The 14,111-nt window shown below is 32.6% G+C and overlaps 2 protein-coding genes across 2 annotated transcripts in view; one reads left to right on the forward strand and one right to left on the reverse strand.

Moving 5' to 3' along the window:
- Positions 1–2,485, reverse strand: part of LOC125649784 (ras GTPase-activating protein 1-like) — a 28,219-nt gene extending 25,734 nt beyond the window's left edge. Inside the window, exon 1 of the mRNA XM_056165904.1 lies at positions 2,228–2,485. Coding sequence (XP_056021879.1) covers positions 2,228–2,460 — 233 coding nt within the window. The 5' untranslated portion in view covers positions 2,461–2,485. The remainder of the gene's footprint in view (positions 1–2,227) is intronic.
- Positions 2,486–4,900: 2,415 nt separating this feature from the next.
- LOC125652136 (sorting nexin-24-like) lies at positions 4,901–13,404 on the forward strand. The gene is made up of 6 exons (XM_048881118.2): positions 4,901–5,038; positions 7,893–7,982; positions 8,123–8,227; positions 8,334–8,413; positions 9,422–9,513; positions 10,778–13,404. Exons 1-6 carry the CDS (start codon positions 4,925–4,927, stop codon positions 10,852–10,854), a joined length of 558 nt encoding a protein of 185 aa, XP_048737075.2. The 5' UTR covers positions 4,901–4,924; the 3' UTR covers positions 10,855–13,404.
- Positions 13,405–14,111: the final 707 nt, after the last annotated feature.

Genomic DNA, 14,111 nt, shown 5'->3' on the forward strand with positions numbered 1-14,111 from the left:
GAGGCTGAAACGATACGCCTCCTTCATGATACAATACATACTGCAATAATTGTACCATGATTCGATACTTTCAATACGATACAATTTACTGAAGAAACCAATAACATTGAAGAAAAATCAAATTACCAAGATTCACGATCATAAGCCTAATTTCAAAAGCAAAATGGTTCCAATTTGTCAACATCCGTTGGCTCTGTAGTTTAAACTGATAAAGTTCATTATTATTTTCGTAAGACTCATTGAGGCAAACAAGTCTGACCGCTAATTTACGCTATTTTGTCCCTCATACAGGTAGAAATAATAAGTACAGGCTGAGCCCGATATGTTTTACTGAACCAGATTGTAATAAACATATCGAACCGAAAATAGAGGCAATGAATCGAACATTGAATCAAGCGTTTATATTGAACAGTATCGATATTTCGGTGAACTGTTTCAGCCTTACAAAAAATCGTGTTACCTTCATAACACAATTAACTTTCATGTTGATTTCCTCTTTGTATTGATAAAAAATGTCTTCAACATCTAGTCACTAAATTATAATACTGTATATATTAAGTTATATCAAGGAATGAATTATAACAATTCTAAATGTGCCATTAATGTAATTGTTAAAAAAATATTTTAAACATTCAATTCATTTTCATGTACATAATCAAAAGTATGCAAGTAAAGCTTTCATTTTAAAAAAAGACTGCTCTAAATATCAAATGGATTCATTAAAAAATATCTTTGTACACATTTGGATAAGAGGGATGCAATGAATATAATAAAAACAAATTGATTTTACTATCCCTTGTATTACAACACAATGAACCAGCCCCTCCATAGTACATTAATTTGCACTGTGAAATGAGTCAGGTAAAAGTACATCCCCTTAATAATTATCAGTTTTATATTCCCATCCATACCATTTACTCAAATCAATTTATGGATTTACTAGCTGCCAATGTTCAATATTTCTGCATCAAAACTCAAATAATTATGACATTTCTCACTATATTTAAAGTTGCTTATCAAAATAAATGATACAAGGGGGAGGGGGGGTTCAAATGGTTATTTTCTCTCCACCCTCTTCCAATTTAAAATACAGTCGGCTCAGTTTACCAGCTGCCATTAATGTCCAACACATCTGCACAATAGCTCAAGCAATTATGGCATTTAAAACTATATTTAGAGTTGCTTGCTAAAATAAATGATACAAGGGGGGGGGGGGGGGGGTGTTGTTTAAAATTGTTCCTGTCCCTCCCATCACTTCCAGTCTATCCAGTTTCAATCTACCATATTGCCATCAACAGAGGAGATACATGTATACCTGTACAGATCAGAATTTTAAGATACAGTAAATATGCTACAAATTTTGATGCATATAATTATGTTATTTGGATATGTAATAAATGGTTTTGTTTAAGCAGCAAAAGACACTAACTTCTGTTGGTACTGCATCCAATGTGTCCTAGTACCATTACTGTATCAGCAGTGAAATAGTCATAGAATACTCTTTTAAAGGTCATACAAAAATCATTATAACATCATAAGTCCTAGACTTCTGATAGAGCACTAAGCACTCAGCCATGCAATACTAGATGTAAGTAAACATTTTCTCATTTTAAACCATAGAACGGTTCTAATATGTTTTACATTTACTGCATTTATACATTTTTTAGTACTAAACCATTGATGTAACAGTTGAGAATATATGACCAATCATTTTGGGCATGCTAGGGGTAAGAACAATATGCTTTTAACATGCATATACTTGGTATACATAGGCTTCTTAAATGCCACATCTCCATGCTAAAATTAAGGAACTTGAAATACTAGCAGAGAGAACAGTTTTTCAGCTCTTAAAAAATCCTCTTATTTCAAGCATTGTATTTGATGATCTTTACAATGAATGTCAGGCAGATCTACAACAGAAATCGCTAGATCTACGATATCATGTATTTACAAGCTAATGCCCTAAATATAATCTTGTTATGAAGAATTAACACCAACAGCACATCTTAATAATGAATTTTTTTTAACGAAAAGTACAGATAAATCGAAATTGCCTGGGAAAAATTGCGCCTATGAAAATGCACATTTCATATGGAAAATTGCCACGAAGAATTTCACTAACATTCCTCCGCAATTCAGTAAATACCTTTGACCAATAAAAGCGGACGGTGGTCCGAGCAGAATTGCTGACCGAGTTATAACTGTAAACAACATAAGAGATACGCACTGATTTTCGGGTGGTGCCGTCTGGCTTATGAACATCGTCTCCTCCGCATGATCCTGATTCTCAGATAACGGATCGTCATCGTCCCCTGGGTCCGTGGGACCCACGTCTTCTGTCATTTGCCCGACATTCGGTGCTGCAGACACCACTGTACTGTTGTTGTCGGCCATTTTCTTTCCGCATGTGCGTGATGAATCAAGATGATGCAGCTGATTGGTTAAAAAAATTCCCGCCATATTTTTAGTTACTTTATGAATGACGTCCAAAGGATTTATCAATGGACAATACCGCGTTCATGAATGGACATTTACATTCAATATAATTATGAATGGATTCAATTATCAGTCATGCGTGAATTGTTCAACATGTGTTGAATCGTTTTATGATATATTCCTTCTTCAGTTGTTTTCTTGAGACCTTGAGCAGATAATATATTTCTTATCTTATTAAACTTGTATGAAATTCAATAATATATGAAAATGGTGTTATAAAAACAAATATTAAAAGTAGTTATCAGGACAATGTATATGTATTGGATGAGCCCGATTAATCTCGTGTATGCCAATACTTGAGTCCAAATTTGTTCAGGAAGGAATAGTTATAATGCATATTATAATTGACATCAGAGAACAATGATATAGATATATATATACACTTACCAAAAAAAATTCAATTAAAAACTTTTACATTTAGGCCAATGAAAAAAATGTACTTTTAGTAGAAATTTACCTGAAAATAAATAGAAATTCTGCTAGACTTAAACCCACGATAACCCTCTAGATATATTTATCCCTTATGTATAGGCGCGTACGTTTGTACGCACAAACGTTCACATCATTTTTGTCAAAAAATAAAGGAAAGAGAGAGAGACTGACTATCAGAGTGCTTTAAACCGGATATTCTAGGTCAATATACCATACGTGTTTGTTTTGTCTCTTCAAAGGTCTAAAATTGTTTGTAGTGGGTTCGTCATACAACGATATTGGACGGATCCTTTCTCATTTTTGAGATTTTACAAGTGTTTGTCCGCATTTCGTACAAAAACAGAACAGACCTCGAATAAGGCTGCGTAACAAATTTTATAAAGTGTACGAAAAATGGGTTCAGGAGGGTCGAATATACACATCGAAATCGTCTAAAATTTACCAGCTGGACCCATTGGGGGCCTTAAGACGTCCCCCAAACACCCTGCCTACTTGGGCGTCCACATTAAAAGTACTCTGGTTACGCTCCAGGTTGCTGATTTAATTTCTGTCGTTTCGAATATATATATATATTTATATATATATCCAACAACACCCTACTTTATTTTAACGTGTCAGATCTAATGGAAAGATGCATACATACAAAGCCAATAAGGAATTCATATATAGTTCAAGCACTGGAAAGGGCACGGCATTTGGTTATTTAAAAAATCACATATAGACCTAGTACACACTAAGAAAAAGGACAACAGAAATTATGCATTAATAGCTAGACTAAGTTAAGGAATAAGCAATCTCTAACTGTAAAAGTGAATAAAAGCTAGTACACTTTTACAGAACTTACAGATTGTTTAATTATTCATTAATATTAACATTATCATTTAACTTTTCGTACTTGTGTAGTATGTGATATTTGTTTATATAATATATATGCGGGTTGCGTTGAAAATTGAGGTCTCTCTCTCTCTCTCTCTCTCTCTCTCTCTCTCTCTCTCTCTCTGTGCGTGCGTGTTTCAGTTAAAACTTAACAAATGCAATTAATGGGTTTACAACTTGTACTGACACAGGTGGGTGGAAATTATTCATTTCATATTTCGATTTTATATTCTGGAGGACAAAGAAACGAGGGGGATATGGGGCGGGTCCAGGTATTGCGGTTACGGGGTGGGTGGGTCGCTTTATGAGGCAGGAGTTCTGGGGGCCGCTTTGAGCCCCCTGGTGGGGGCCCAGGGGGCGAAGCTCCTGGATTTTACAGATTTTATAGGGCTTGAAATATGTCTCCTATTTAGTCATTTATACTATTTTCTATCATTTCTAATAAAGTGAAATTAATAAATTGACGCAAATTTTTTTGGAAAAAATTAAGTTCTCCCAGTAAAGAAATTAAAGAAATCAAAATATTTTGTCATTTATTTCCCCGGGAGTGAAAGAAATTATTGCTTCTTTTATCGTTTAGCACATTTTTCTAAACAAGAAACCACGATTTACCTTTAATTTGAAAATTTTAGGGGGGTGGGGTGGGCTGCGCCTCCCATTAGATCCGCCACTGGGGATATCCCTTTTCTTTGCAGTATCGGGATCGAGCATGCATATACATATATTATAAATAAATCGGGATCGATGTACACTTAAGCCGTGTTTGATTACAAAGAAAACCATTTCACAGGAGTTCGAAATTCAATAAAATTCGCCAAGCCATTTGGCTATATGTTAGCAATTTTGCATGTTCTAGAATCTTAGATTCAGTTTCGAAAAATTCAAAAAAGCATGTGACATCAAACAAGCCATATTCTTGATCAGGTCCCATGACCATAAACCGAGAAAGCATATACAGAGTTGATCAAAATTCCAAGTTATTATCAGTATATACAATTCATGTTAAGTAGATTTTGACATGATTCAAGATATCAATAAAGTATTTGTGTAATTTTAATAAGCCAGTGAGATATACAACATCTCAATTCTGAACTTTTATGTAGTATAGTTTATATTCACGATGCCTAGATATGGTCTTGTAATCAAACACGACTTCGATTTGTTTGGAAACATGATACGAGTGTCAATTCCTTCGTATCACAAAGTTGTTGAAGAGAACAGCGATTCCTACACGGTAACTGATAATCTAAAGTTTAAAACCACACAGTAAAAGAAGCAAATTGAATACTGTTAAAAAATTGTTATGTGAACATACCATGAGCACAAAGTTCGGATAAACGCCCACTAGGCTTAGTTTAATTTTGTATGTTGTTTTTCGTGCCATTTCTAGAATGTTTCACTTGTATAGAGATGTAACTAGCTTTAGGGATCTTTATTGTATCACTGTCTCAACCGAAGGACTGCCCCATTTAGTCGCCTCTTACGACAAGCAAGGGACACTGGGGACCTATTCTAACCCGGATCCCTTCAGGATTTATGTGTTTTATAAGATAATATCTCATAAACTTTATAAAATATCTTATAAAATTCATTTATGAGATATCTTGTAAAATACATAAGATATCTTATAAAGTTGATGAGATATCTTATGAAACATATAAGCTATCTTATATATGTTTTTAAGATATCTCATAAAAATAAATTTATAAGATATTTTCTATTTTTATAAGATATCTCATCAACTTTATAAGCTATCTTGTTTAATATACAAGATATCTTGTAAATATTTTAAGATATCTTGTACAGTTTATAAGATATCTTATATATTTTATGTGATATTTTATTAAAAATAGAAGATACATGTATCTCATGAATTATATAAGATATTTTGATAGAGGAATAAATATGAATAGGGCATGCCATAGGGTTTTGTGGTAGGCCTATAAATATGCTCATTTAGCTTTTTGAAGTTGCTATACTTGTAGTAATGAGCCTTGACTTGAGGTGGCTTATATTGGTTAGAGCATTTAACATAGGTAGAGAGTATAGTGACTGCTCCAAGCACCCTGCATTAACAGTGTCTGTTAAGAGTCTTTTGGATATGACCTTAGAAATGAGGATCATATGTCATGGAAGGTCAAAATTTGTGACGCTTCACCTACAACTGGTGAGGTATCTCTTCTTGTCAACTTACTTGAGTTGAGTGAAATTCTCAGATGGCCAGGACATAAAACAAAATACAAGTTAAAAAAATGTTAAAAAATAAATAAATATTTGAACATATAGTCTCTGAGGATGGTTTGAGACTGAATAGGGGTCATCAGGTGCAGATTTTGAATTATTGGGGAGGGGGGGGGGGCTTCTGGAACTTTTTCACTTTGGTCAAATTTAAATTTCATTTGTGTATCAAAAATGTATAAGAAACGTCTTCAAATTGGTTTTGTTCTTTAAAATTGATATATTACATGGCTTCTGAGAATATTTACCTCTAGGAAAATGTGATATTTAAAGATCTTCACTTCTTATTGGATAGAAAAGATGGTCCTGGTTGCCAGGTGAAAGACACACTTGATGCATGTACCTATTGCATGCAGTACTTCTACATTTAATTTCATTTGTATGGTACCCAGGTGACAATTAAGGCCTGTGGGACATTTGTTATATGAATTGTATACATAATTTTACTGGTATATGTATTTTAATACAATTGAATTGCTGTAATGCATATATCATACACAAAGAAGATAGGGTAGATTAAATACTGTCTTCTTTTCTAGCGAGTTTGTTCTTAATGTAAGTAAAGTAATTAAATTCCCTGTAGTGAACTTAATTTTTGTCCAATACAGTGGAAAAACTTTGTATAGATTTATATAGCTAGGGGCAATATACCACAGTTTTTGAACATCATAGAAGATCTACAAGTTCCTAAATATTTTGAGAATTTATCGATAATAGTTGTACTTGCAACCAGAATAAGCCAAAAATATCTATCAACCCATGCTTGTTTGTAGCAATTTCAACTATATGATTTCTAAACAGTATGTCTAATTACAAGGGTGAGTTTTTACCTCTTTTCAGAGGAAATCCTCTGATTGGTTCAATTTTCAAAAAAACAAAACCAAAAAAACACTCTGGGTTTGATCTAAAGTGACAGAAAATGACATTTTTCTAGGTATAGGGTGAGGTGTTTTTCTTCCTTTTTGACCAGTTTTCCTCTGATTTCTGAGGAATTCAGTCGCAGTCCTGCTAAAGCATTCAACATTTTGACATATGTTAATGATAAATAAATTTACTAGGGAGCATTGCACAAATAAGAAAGAACAGAAAAGCTTCACTGTAAAAGCTAATAGTTGAGTCACACGACATGTAAACATATACGGGGCTTGTGTCTTGTTTTGAAAATTAAAAGTTTAGATATATCAATGTCAGTTTTCGAAAATTAGGTTTGTTGCTATGTTTTACATGAATCAAATGCTGTCCTATTATTGATTAAATATCTAAATAATTTTTTGTATCAAAATTGTGTCCATGCCCAATTTTAAAGAAGATGCGTGAAGAATGTAGTAAAGGTGGAAAAATAAGTGAACAAATAACCGAACTTTGTGCACCACAATGTATATAATAAACGTATATACCAGTGTGTAGAGAGTGGGGGAAACGTGCATATATTGAGTGACTAGGCCATCATTAAAAATATTTTTGTTTGATGTACTCCGACCCACATTTTTCAAGGTGGGTCGGTAGGTAGGTTGTTTTTTTTTTGGAATATCATGGAATTTTTTTTATATTTTCTTTTAAAATAAGGAGAATTTTCTATTTTTCAAGGGAACCAAAAAAAAAAAAAATATATGAAATTTTAAATTGCTGATAAAAATGATCGGGTATGATCAAATTTGACGGGTCGGTCGGAGTACATCAAACAAATCCATTTTTATTTTTGGCCCTACATATAAAACAATAGAATCTGTTGACTGGAATAATTGTATCAATTTATTGAAGGCAATTAACATACCAGTATAATTATAACCTTCAGTTTATTTATCATTTTGTAAATGATATATAATTATTATGTGTAATATTTTTCAAAGGTTTTCACTATTGAAGTATGCATTATTGCAACTGGGAAGACCACCAGTATTCAGAAGAGATATTCAGAATTTGAAATGCTGCATAAACAGGTTTGCCCATACCTGTAAATCCTAATTCTAAATGCATGTATTCAATATATCAACATAATGATTAATTACTAGTTCCTCTGATTTGTCATACTGAGCTCTGATTAAAAAGTGCACAGCCTATTTAATTTCTTTGCTTATAGCTAAAGAAACAGATGAAAACACCAGAATTTCCACCCAAGAAAGTTCTGAAATTCAGTAATAAAGTTTTGGAGCACAGAAGACTTGCATTACAAACATATATACAGGTGGGTACTTCATAATTACATTGTATATCTAAAAGTTTTGGAATTGTAAAAATAGGTAAATGATTATTGCTTTGAATAATAAATATAATTTGGTGTGAAATTTCAGGGTGTGGTGCTACTGGACAAAATTCCCAAAGCCCTTTTTCATTTCTTAGACGTGGAACAGTACATTTATGGGAGTCAGGAGTGAGTTGTATTGCAATCATTTACATACAGATAAGGAAAATTTTGTCTGTCGCTATTTGTGAGGTGCTTCTTTTGAAATTATCATGGTTATATATGTCACAACATGCTATATCTGTCGTTACATTTGACATTATTTTATTTATAATTTGGCCTTACTAAATACATGTAGTAGTCTTTGATTTTCAAATCAAAGGAACGGTGATGAGAAATAAAATAACCCCAACATAAGCTGCTCTAGTATTAGAATTTTTAAAGGAAAAGTTGCACCATGAAGTAAACAGAATGTTTGGAAATCAATACATAAGACCTAATTGGAAATGCAACTAAGTCCCAGGAAGATTGACAGTGATGTTCTGAGTAATCTACACTTGTGTATTAAATTTACAGTGAAGCAGAACTTGATCCTTATTTGGATATCCTCATTATAAAGGAAGGCCATAAAATCATCACAGATTTGTTCTACACAGATTCTGTAAAATACCAATATCTTATTGTCAACTCTCGTCACAAACAAAACGTAATATATCTTTCAATATGGCAAGATGTATACATACTATTACTGCTAATGAAACTCATAGCACAGAAGTCTGAAGGGCTGGTGGCTTTTTTTTTTTTAAAGAAAATGGTGGATAATTTTTCTTTTCTGGATTTTTATTTGAATATATAAACTTTAGACTCCTGTGTTCATAAAAATATATGCCTGCATGATGTGAAGACGTTCCTACTAAGGCAAACTTAACCTAACCATTTTAATGAAGAAAAGACAACAATGAAACAGCAAAGATTTAATATGAACACAAAGCATTGGTGAATGTGAATATTATGTTTTATTGATTAAAATCAAAGAGATCGTTCATTCTGTAAACTGATCAAAGCTATAACAAAAATACTGCAAAATATAAAGGTTCTTAATTCTCACCAAGGTAAGAGTGAAGTTAATATATACATGTACCATTGTATCTGCAAGTCCTCTTTTGTTCCTAGATTTCAACACATATTACATTTCAGGTCCCTTGATCAGATAGACTCGAGTAACAAGACAACACATCAACCGGTGATTGCTTTTGCTCCTGAGGCCTACTTACAAGACAGCAACAGAAGTATGGAAGCATATTTAGTATTGCATTGTGAAATTTTGAAAGCAAAACCACCAGTTATTTTAAGAAACTGGTAACTTTAGATTTTTACAGATTTTCAGGGATTTTACAAAGCTTCAAGGGAGTACAGTATTTTCCAAAGTTCATAAACTTAATTTTTGGGTTTACTATTTGAAGTCCAGAAGATTTTTTTGTGATGTTGAAGTGTCTGCTTGTCTGACATCTGTATATAAAAAAAATATGAAATATGTTACCATTATAGAGTATTTGTCTTATTTCAACAAGTTAACTTAAAGAGATACTTAATTCTAATATAAATTTTTTTCCCACTTTAATAATTATATAACCACTGTTGAGTCCATACTTGACACAGAAGCTGCTTTTATTCAATGACATGCCATGACTCTAAATCTAGGTCACATGAAAAAGATCCAGGTTATTGGAAGAGGTTGGGGGGGGGGGGGGATTGGAAATTCTTCTACACACTATCCTTGCATTGTGATATTTGTCTTAAAAATTTGAACCTATACTTAAGTACATAGAACAGAGGGCCTATATTGCAGAACTCAAACAGAGGCCCCATATTGCAGTAAGTGTAGCATCTAAAAGAACCCTCACTGTTCATATGCTGTGAGCATCAAACATAGTCCAGATTTTGAAGCCCTTTTTCAGGGTAATCAAACAAAATACTACATTTTAAACAAAACAACTACTATAATATAATTTATTATATCAATGCCTATCTACATTGTATAAACACCATATGTTCACCGCTTTATATTGGGGAGACATGTGTTTTAGTCCACGAAAATTGTTCCTCAAAGTTGATTTTGTTTCAATGAACAAAATATGGCTGCTGTTGTTAAATTAAAATTGAGGCTATAGTGATGTATTATACAATATGATTGCACTTGAAATACATTAATCCACTAAATCATGCTTTTCCTTTTACAGTGATTGTGTGATTTCTTGATAGAGATACATAACTCTGTTTATATTGATAAATTTGTGTGTGTTTCTACATGAATGTTTTCTTCAATCCAGTTTTAGTAGTAGAGCTACAGGTTTGACAGAGACTTCTGGGGGGAGTATTTACTTTTGAAGTGGGATTGACATGATGGTTAAATGACAGAATACAAGATATCAGAGTTGATATGTTATCAATCTGATCAGAAATATTGTACTTTCTCATTTTGGAAATCCGTAACTACAACAATCTACTCTAAAGGGAATGGTAAAATCCATGTTTTATGTTATTTGCTTTCAGATGGATCCTGGGACATAGTGAATGCTGGGGTTTTAGCAGCATTGTACAACCATGGGGAGGACCTGGTAGTACGGTGATAGAGTCTGTGATAAAAACTCACTAGTCAGCTTCAACACACTGCCAACACAGCAGTCTAAAGTCATCATATCAACCATGTTTTTTTTATGGATGAAGAAATTTCTTATGCATTCCCCCCCCCACACACACAAAGAATAACTGGCATACCAAGCTGAGTTTGTACCTTTATATTTGTCACTTCGGTATAGAACTACCACTAGTCTTGAATTTATACCATATGCTATTAACTTTTACTCAATGATTTTATGTCGCACTTCATTGTAGTCAGTGAGGATTTGTCTCATTTTAATTCTTTTCTTGTGTTTTAATCCAGCATCATTATTGTTTTGATTTTAAATTATACGTGATATGTGTAATTTTGTGCTTGGTATACATTAATTTATTTTTATAGGGTATTCTGGGAGAGAGTATTTTTTATTTCTATATTAGATTAATCAGAACGGCTTGGCCTGGATAAATTTTATATAATGCATTGTGGTATGTTGTTAGAGTGTCTTGATTTGAAAACCAGAATGAGTGAGCTGAATGTATTCAGAATTGGAATTTTTCATTTCCAAAAATTAACATCTAAATTTTAAAAACAAATTTTATTTTTTTATTTCTGAAGGAAAAACGTTTTCATATCTAAATTCTGTGTATAGCTTCCGTAAATAGAATCTGATTCATTCTCTGGGTATCTTTTATTTAATTCCAATCATAGAAAAACCCTGAAATTAAAGTACAAATAATTGATTTCACACATGGACAACACAATTAAGAAATGAACATCACTTTTGAGCTGTTCATGGTCAGTATGAACGGATTTGGATTTGAGGCAAATTCTGTGAATCGCGCTAGCGATTCACAGAGAATTTGCCTCAAATCCAAATCCGTTCATATTGACCATGAACAGCTCAAAAGTGATGTTCATTTCTTATATTTATGTTCATTTACTAAAACACCGTTTGTTTACATTGCTTAATCTATTTTGTTGCATAAAACGAACTCCTAGCCTCTGTCACAGTAGTTATTGTGACGTACGTCAACACATAGACATGACGTCACATTTCGTCTCACGCAGCCTTTTATCAACATTGCAAAGTGCACTGTATTTTGGAGGTAGGAGACCGCAAAATTGGGATGATAATCCACGCAAGTTTACAATCTTAATCCAAAGGTGTGACTTACGAGATCTTTGTAACAGATGTTCTATTTTTTTCAAACCATTACGCTCTCTCAGTCGCGTGCTTTAAGCTAGTTCATAATCTGTTCATAGTCAATGTGAACGGATTGTGTCGCGCGCTGAAATTGGTTGGTTCATAGAGGAAAATGTGGTTTACAATATAAATATTGAGATGTAGACAGACATTTTAAGTGCATGGAATCGATGCTTACAAGGACATAGCGTCTGAATATAATTACATATTTTGCTGCATGTAAAGAAACAATCTATCCCATCCAAGGGCCTAGCAGTGAGTGTCCGAGTGGTAAGGTAGTGGCGGAAATATTACTTGGGTTAGAACCAGTCGTGCATAAGATTATTAGTCAGTCTGCCATGGATACATAATGCTCACATACATCACACAGTCACACAGCGCAAGGAAGTTAATTGATAATGATACATGTAATCAAATATTTGATACTAAAAAGAATATTCCACCCCTATTTTTCATTTCTGAAACTCTACCTCTCCTGTTAGTCAGGTAGTACATTTCATTACCTGTTGCCCCCTGTTCACCACAGGGAGGTGGAATTTGGATGTTTGAGAAGGATAACTGTTTTAAAAACAGTAAAATTATATCATTTATCAAAATACTATAAGCCTATTGTTTTCAGTAACACTATTCACATTGTTTCATCACAGCCGCGGGTTAGTCTGATCACCTGCAATTAATTGCTGGTACAGTCAATCACAGCTTGATATAAGCGGTTGCTTGAATTTTGCAAAGGAAAAGGATAAAAATAGTTTGTATACTGACAACATTTCAATATGATATTTAAAAGCAGAATTCTACAGTTAAACACAGTTCACTACAAACCTTTAAATCTAAGGCGTACCTGTGTACAGGTAAACATTAGGTAGATTACTTAAGGTATTTTGGGGGATTTTCTTTTTGGAAATGGCACACAGCAACAATTTCAGAATTGAAAAAATAAATATTTTTCAGAAATTGAAATTGAAGAACTTTTATAAATTTTTGGAAATGAGATGCATTTTTAAAAATATTCAAGTACTTCATTGTGTAATAGGATATTTATCTTCTTTTTTTTATAGATGGTAATATACACATTACAACTGCCTCAGTGTTCAAAAAGTTTTATCATTACAAATCATGATGCAATCCTTTACAGTCAAGAACACGAATAACAAAATCAGGCTCTAAACAACTTGTACATTTATGTAATCCAGATATGAATACAATGATCATTGTGCAAGATGCTCTAAATCTGTCCTTGCTTTTAAAATCTAAATTAAATTTTTATAACTGAATGAAATGAATATGTGCAATCTGTCTTAAACCAGCTTTTTATTAGTGTGCATTAATTGAAATAAAATTTATGAAATACAACTACTCTTCCATTTCTTTTATAAGAGTGTTTATTTGGTGTAGCATGAGGTGCAGTTTTATTATTTGATGCTCAATTATGAATAACAATTATATTCAAATTTTGGAGTTCTTGATCTTCAATATTTCTTATTTTCTACTGGTATCAATCAATCAATCTATCAAATTCTTGATATAGAGTTGGTTTACCAATACTAATATCGGGAACATGATTAAGAAATTCAAACTTTGATGTCCAGAATTCAATCATAATTTCTTGTATTAGTAAATTGAATTCAAATTCTTGATATCAAAAATTTCATTTGTCAATATCAAATGTTATAATTGTTGAAAAAAAATTATGTGGAATTCTTGATATCAGTAAATGGAATTTATTAGTTTTTGGAATGAGAAATCAGAAAGAAAATATCCCCAGTTTCCATCAAATTTAAAAGTGGTAGATAAATATATTGAATGTAATTTTGATTATTGACTTACAAATTCTTAATATCGAGAGATAGTTGGAAATTATTGATATCGCTCTTTCTGATATCACAATACTAAAAATTCTATTTATTGATATAAAAAAGAACACATTATTGATATGAATCATTTGATTTTAATTGGAATCTTGATATCAATAATTAATATCCTCAAACATTTACATTTTCTTGGTTTTCAGCTCACCTGACCTATTCTGATCACTTTTTGTCAGGCATCCATCCATCTGT

The sequence above is a fragment of the Ostrea edulis genome, chromosome 5, assembly GCF_947568905.1.
Source record: "Ostrea edulis chromosome 5, xbOstEdul1.1, whole genome shotgun sequence".
Classification (NCBI taxonomy): Eukaryota; Metazoa; Mollusca; class Bivalvia; order Ostreida; family Ostreidae; genus Ostrea; species Ostrea edulis.

Coding starts and splice junctions, on each gene's coding strand:
- LOC125652136 (XM_048881118.2), top strand. CDS start 4,925: ATGCCTAGATATGGTCTTGTAATCAAACACGACTTCGATTTGTTTGGA. Junction 5,039..7,892: donor AGAACAGCGATTCCTACACG/GTAACTGATAAT, acceptor TATTTTTCAAAG/GTTTTCACTATTGAAGTATG. Junction 9,514..10,777: donor CTTACAAGACAGCAACAGAA/GTATGGAAGCAT, acceptor ATTTGCTTTCAG/ATGGATCCTGGGACATAGTG.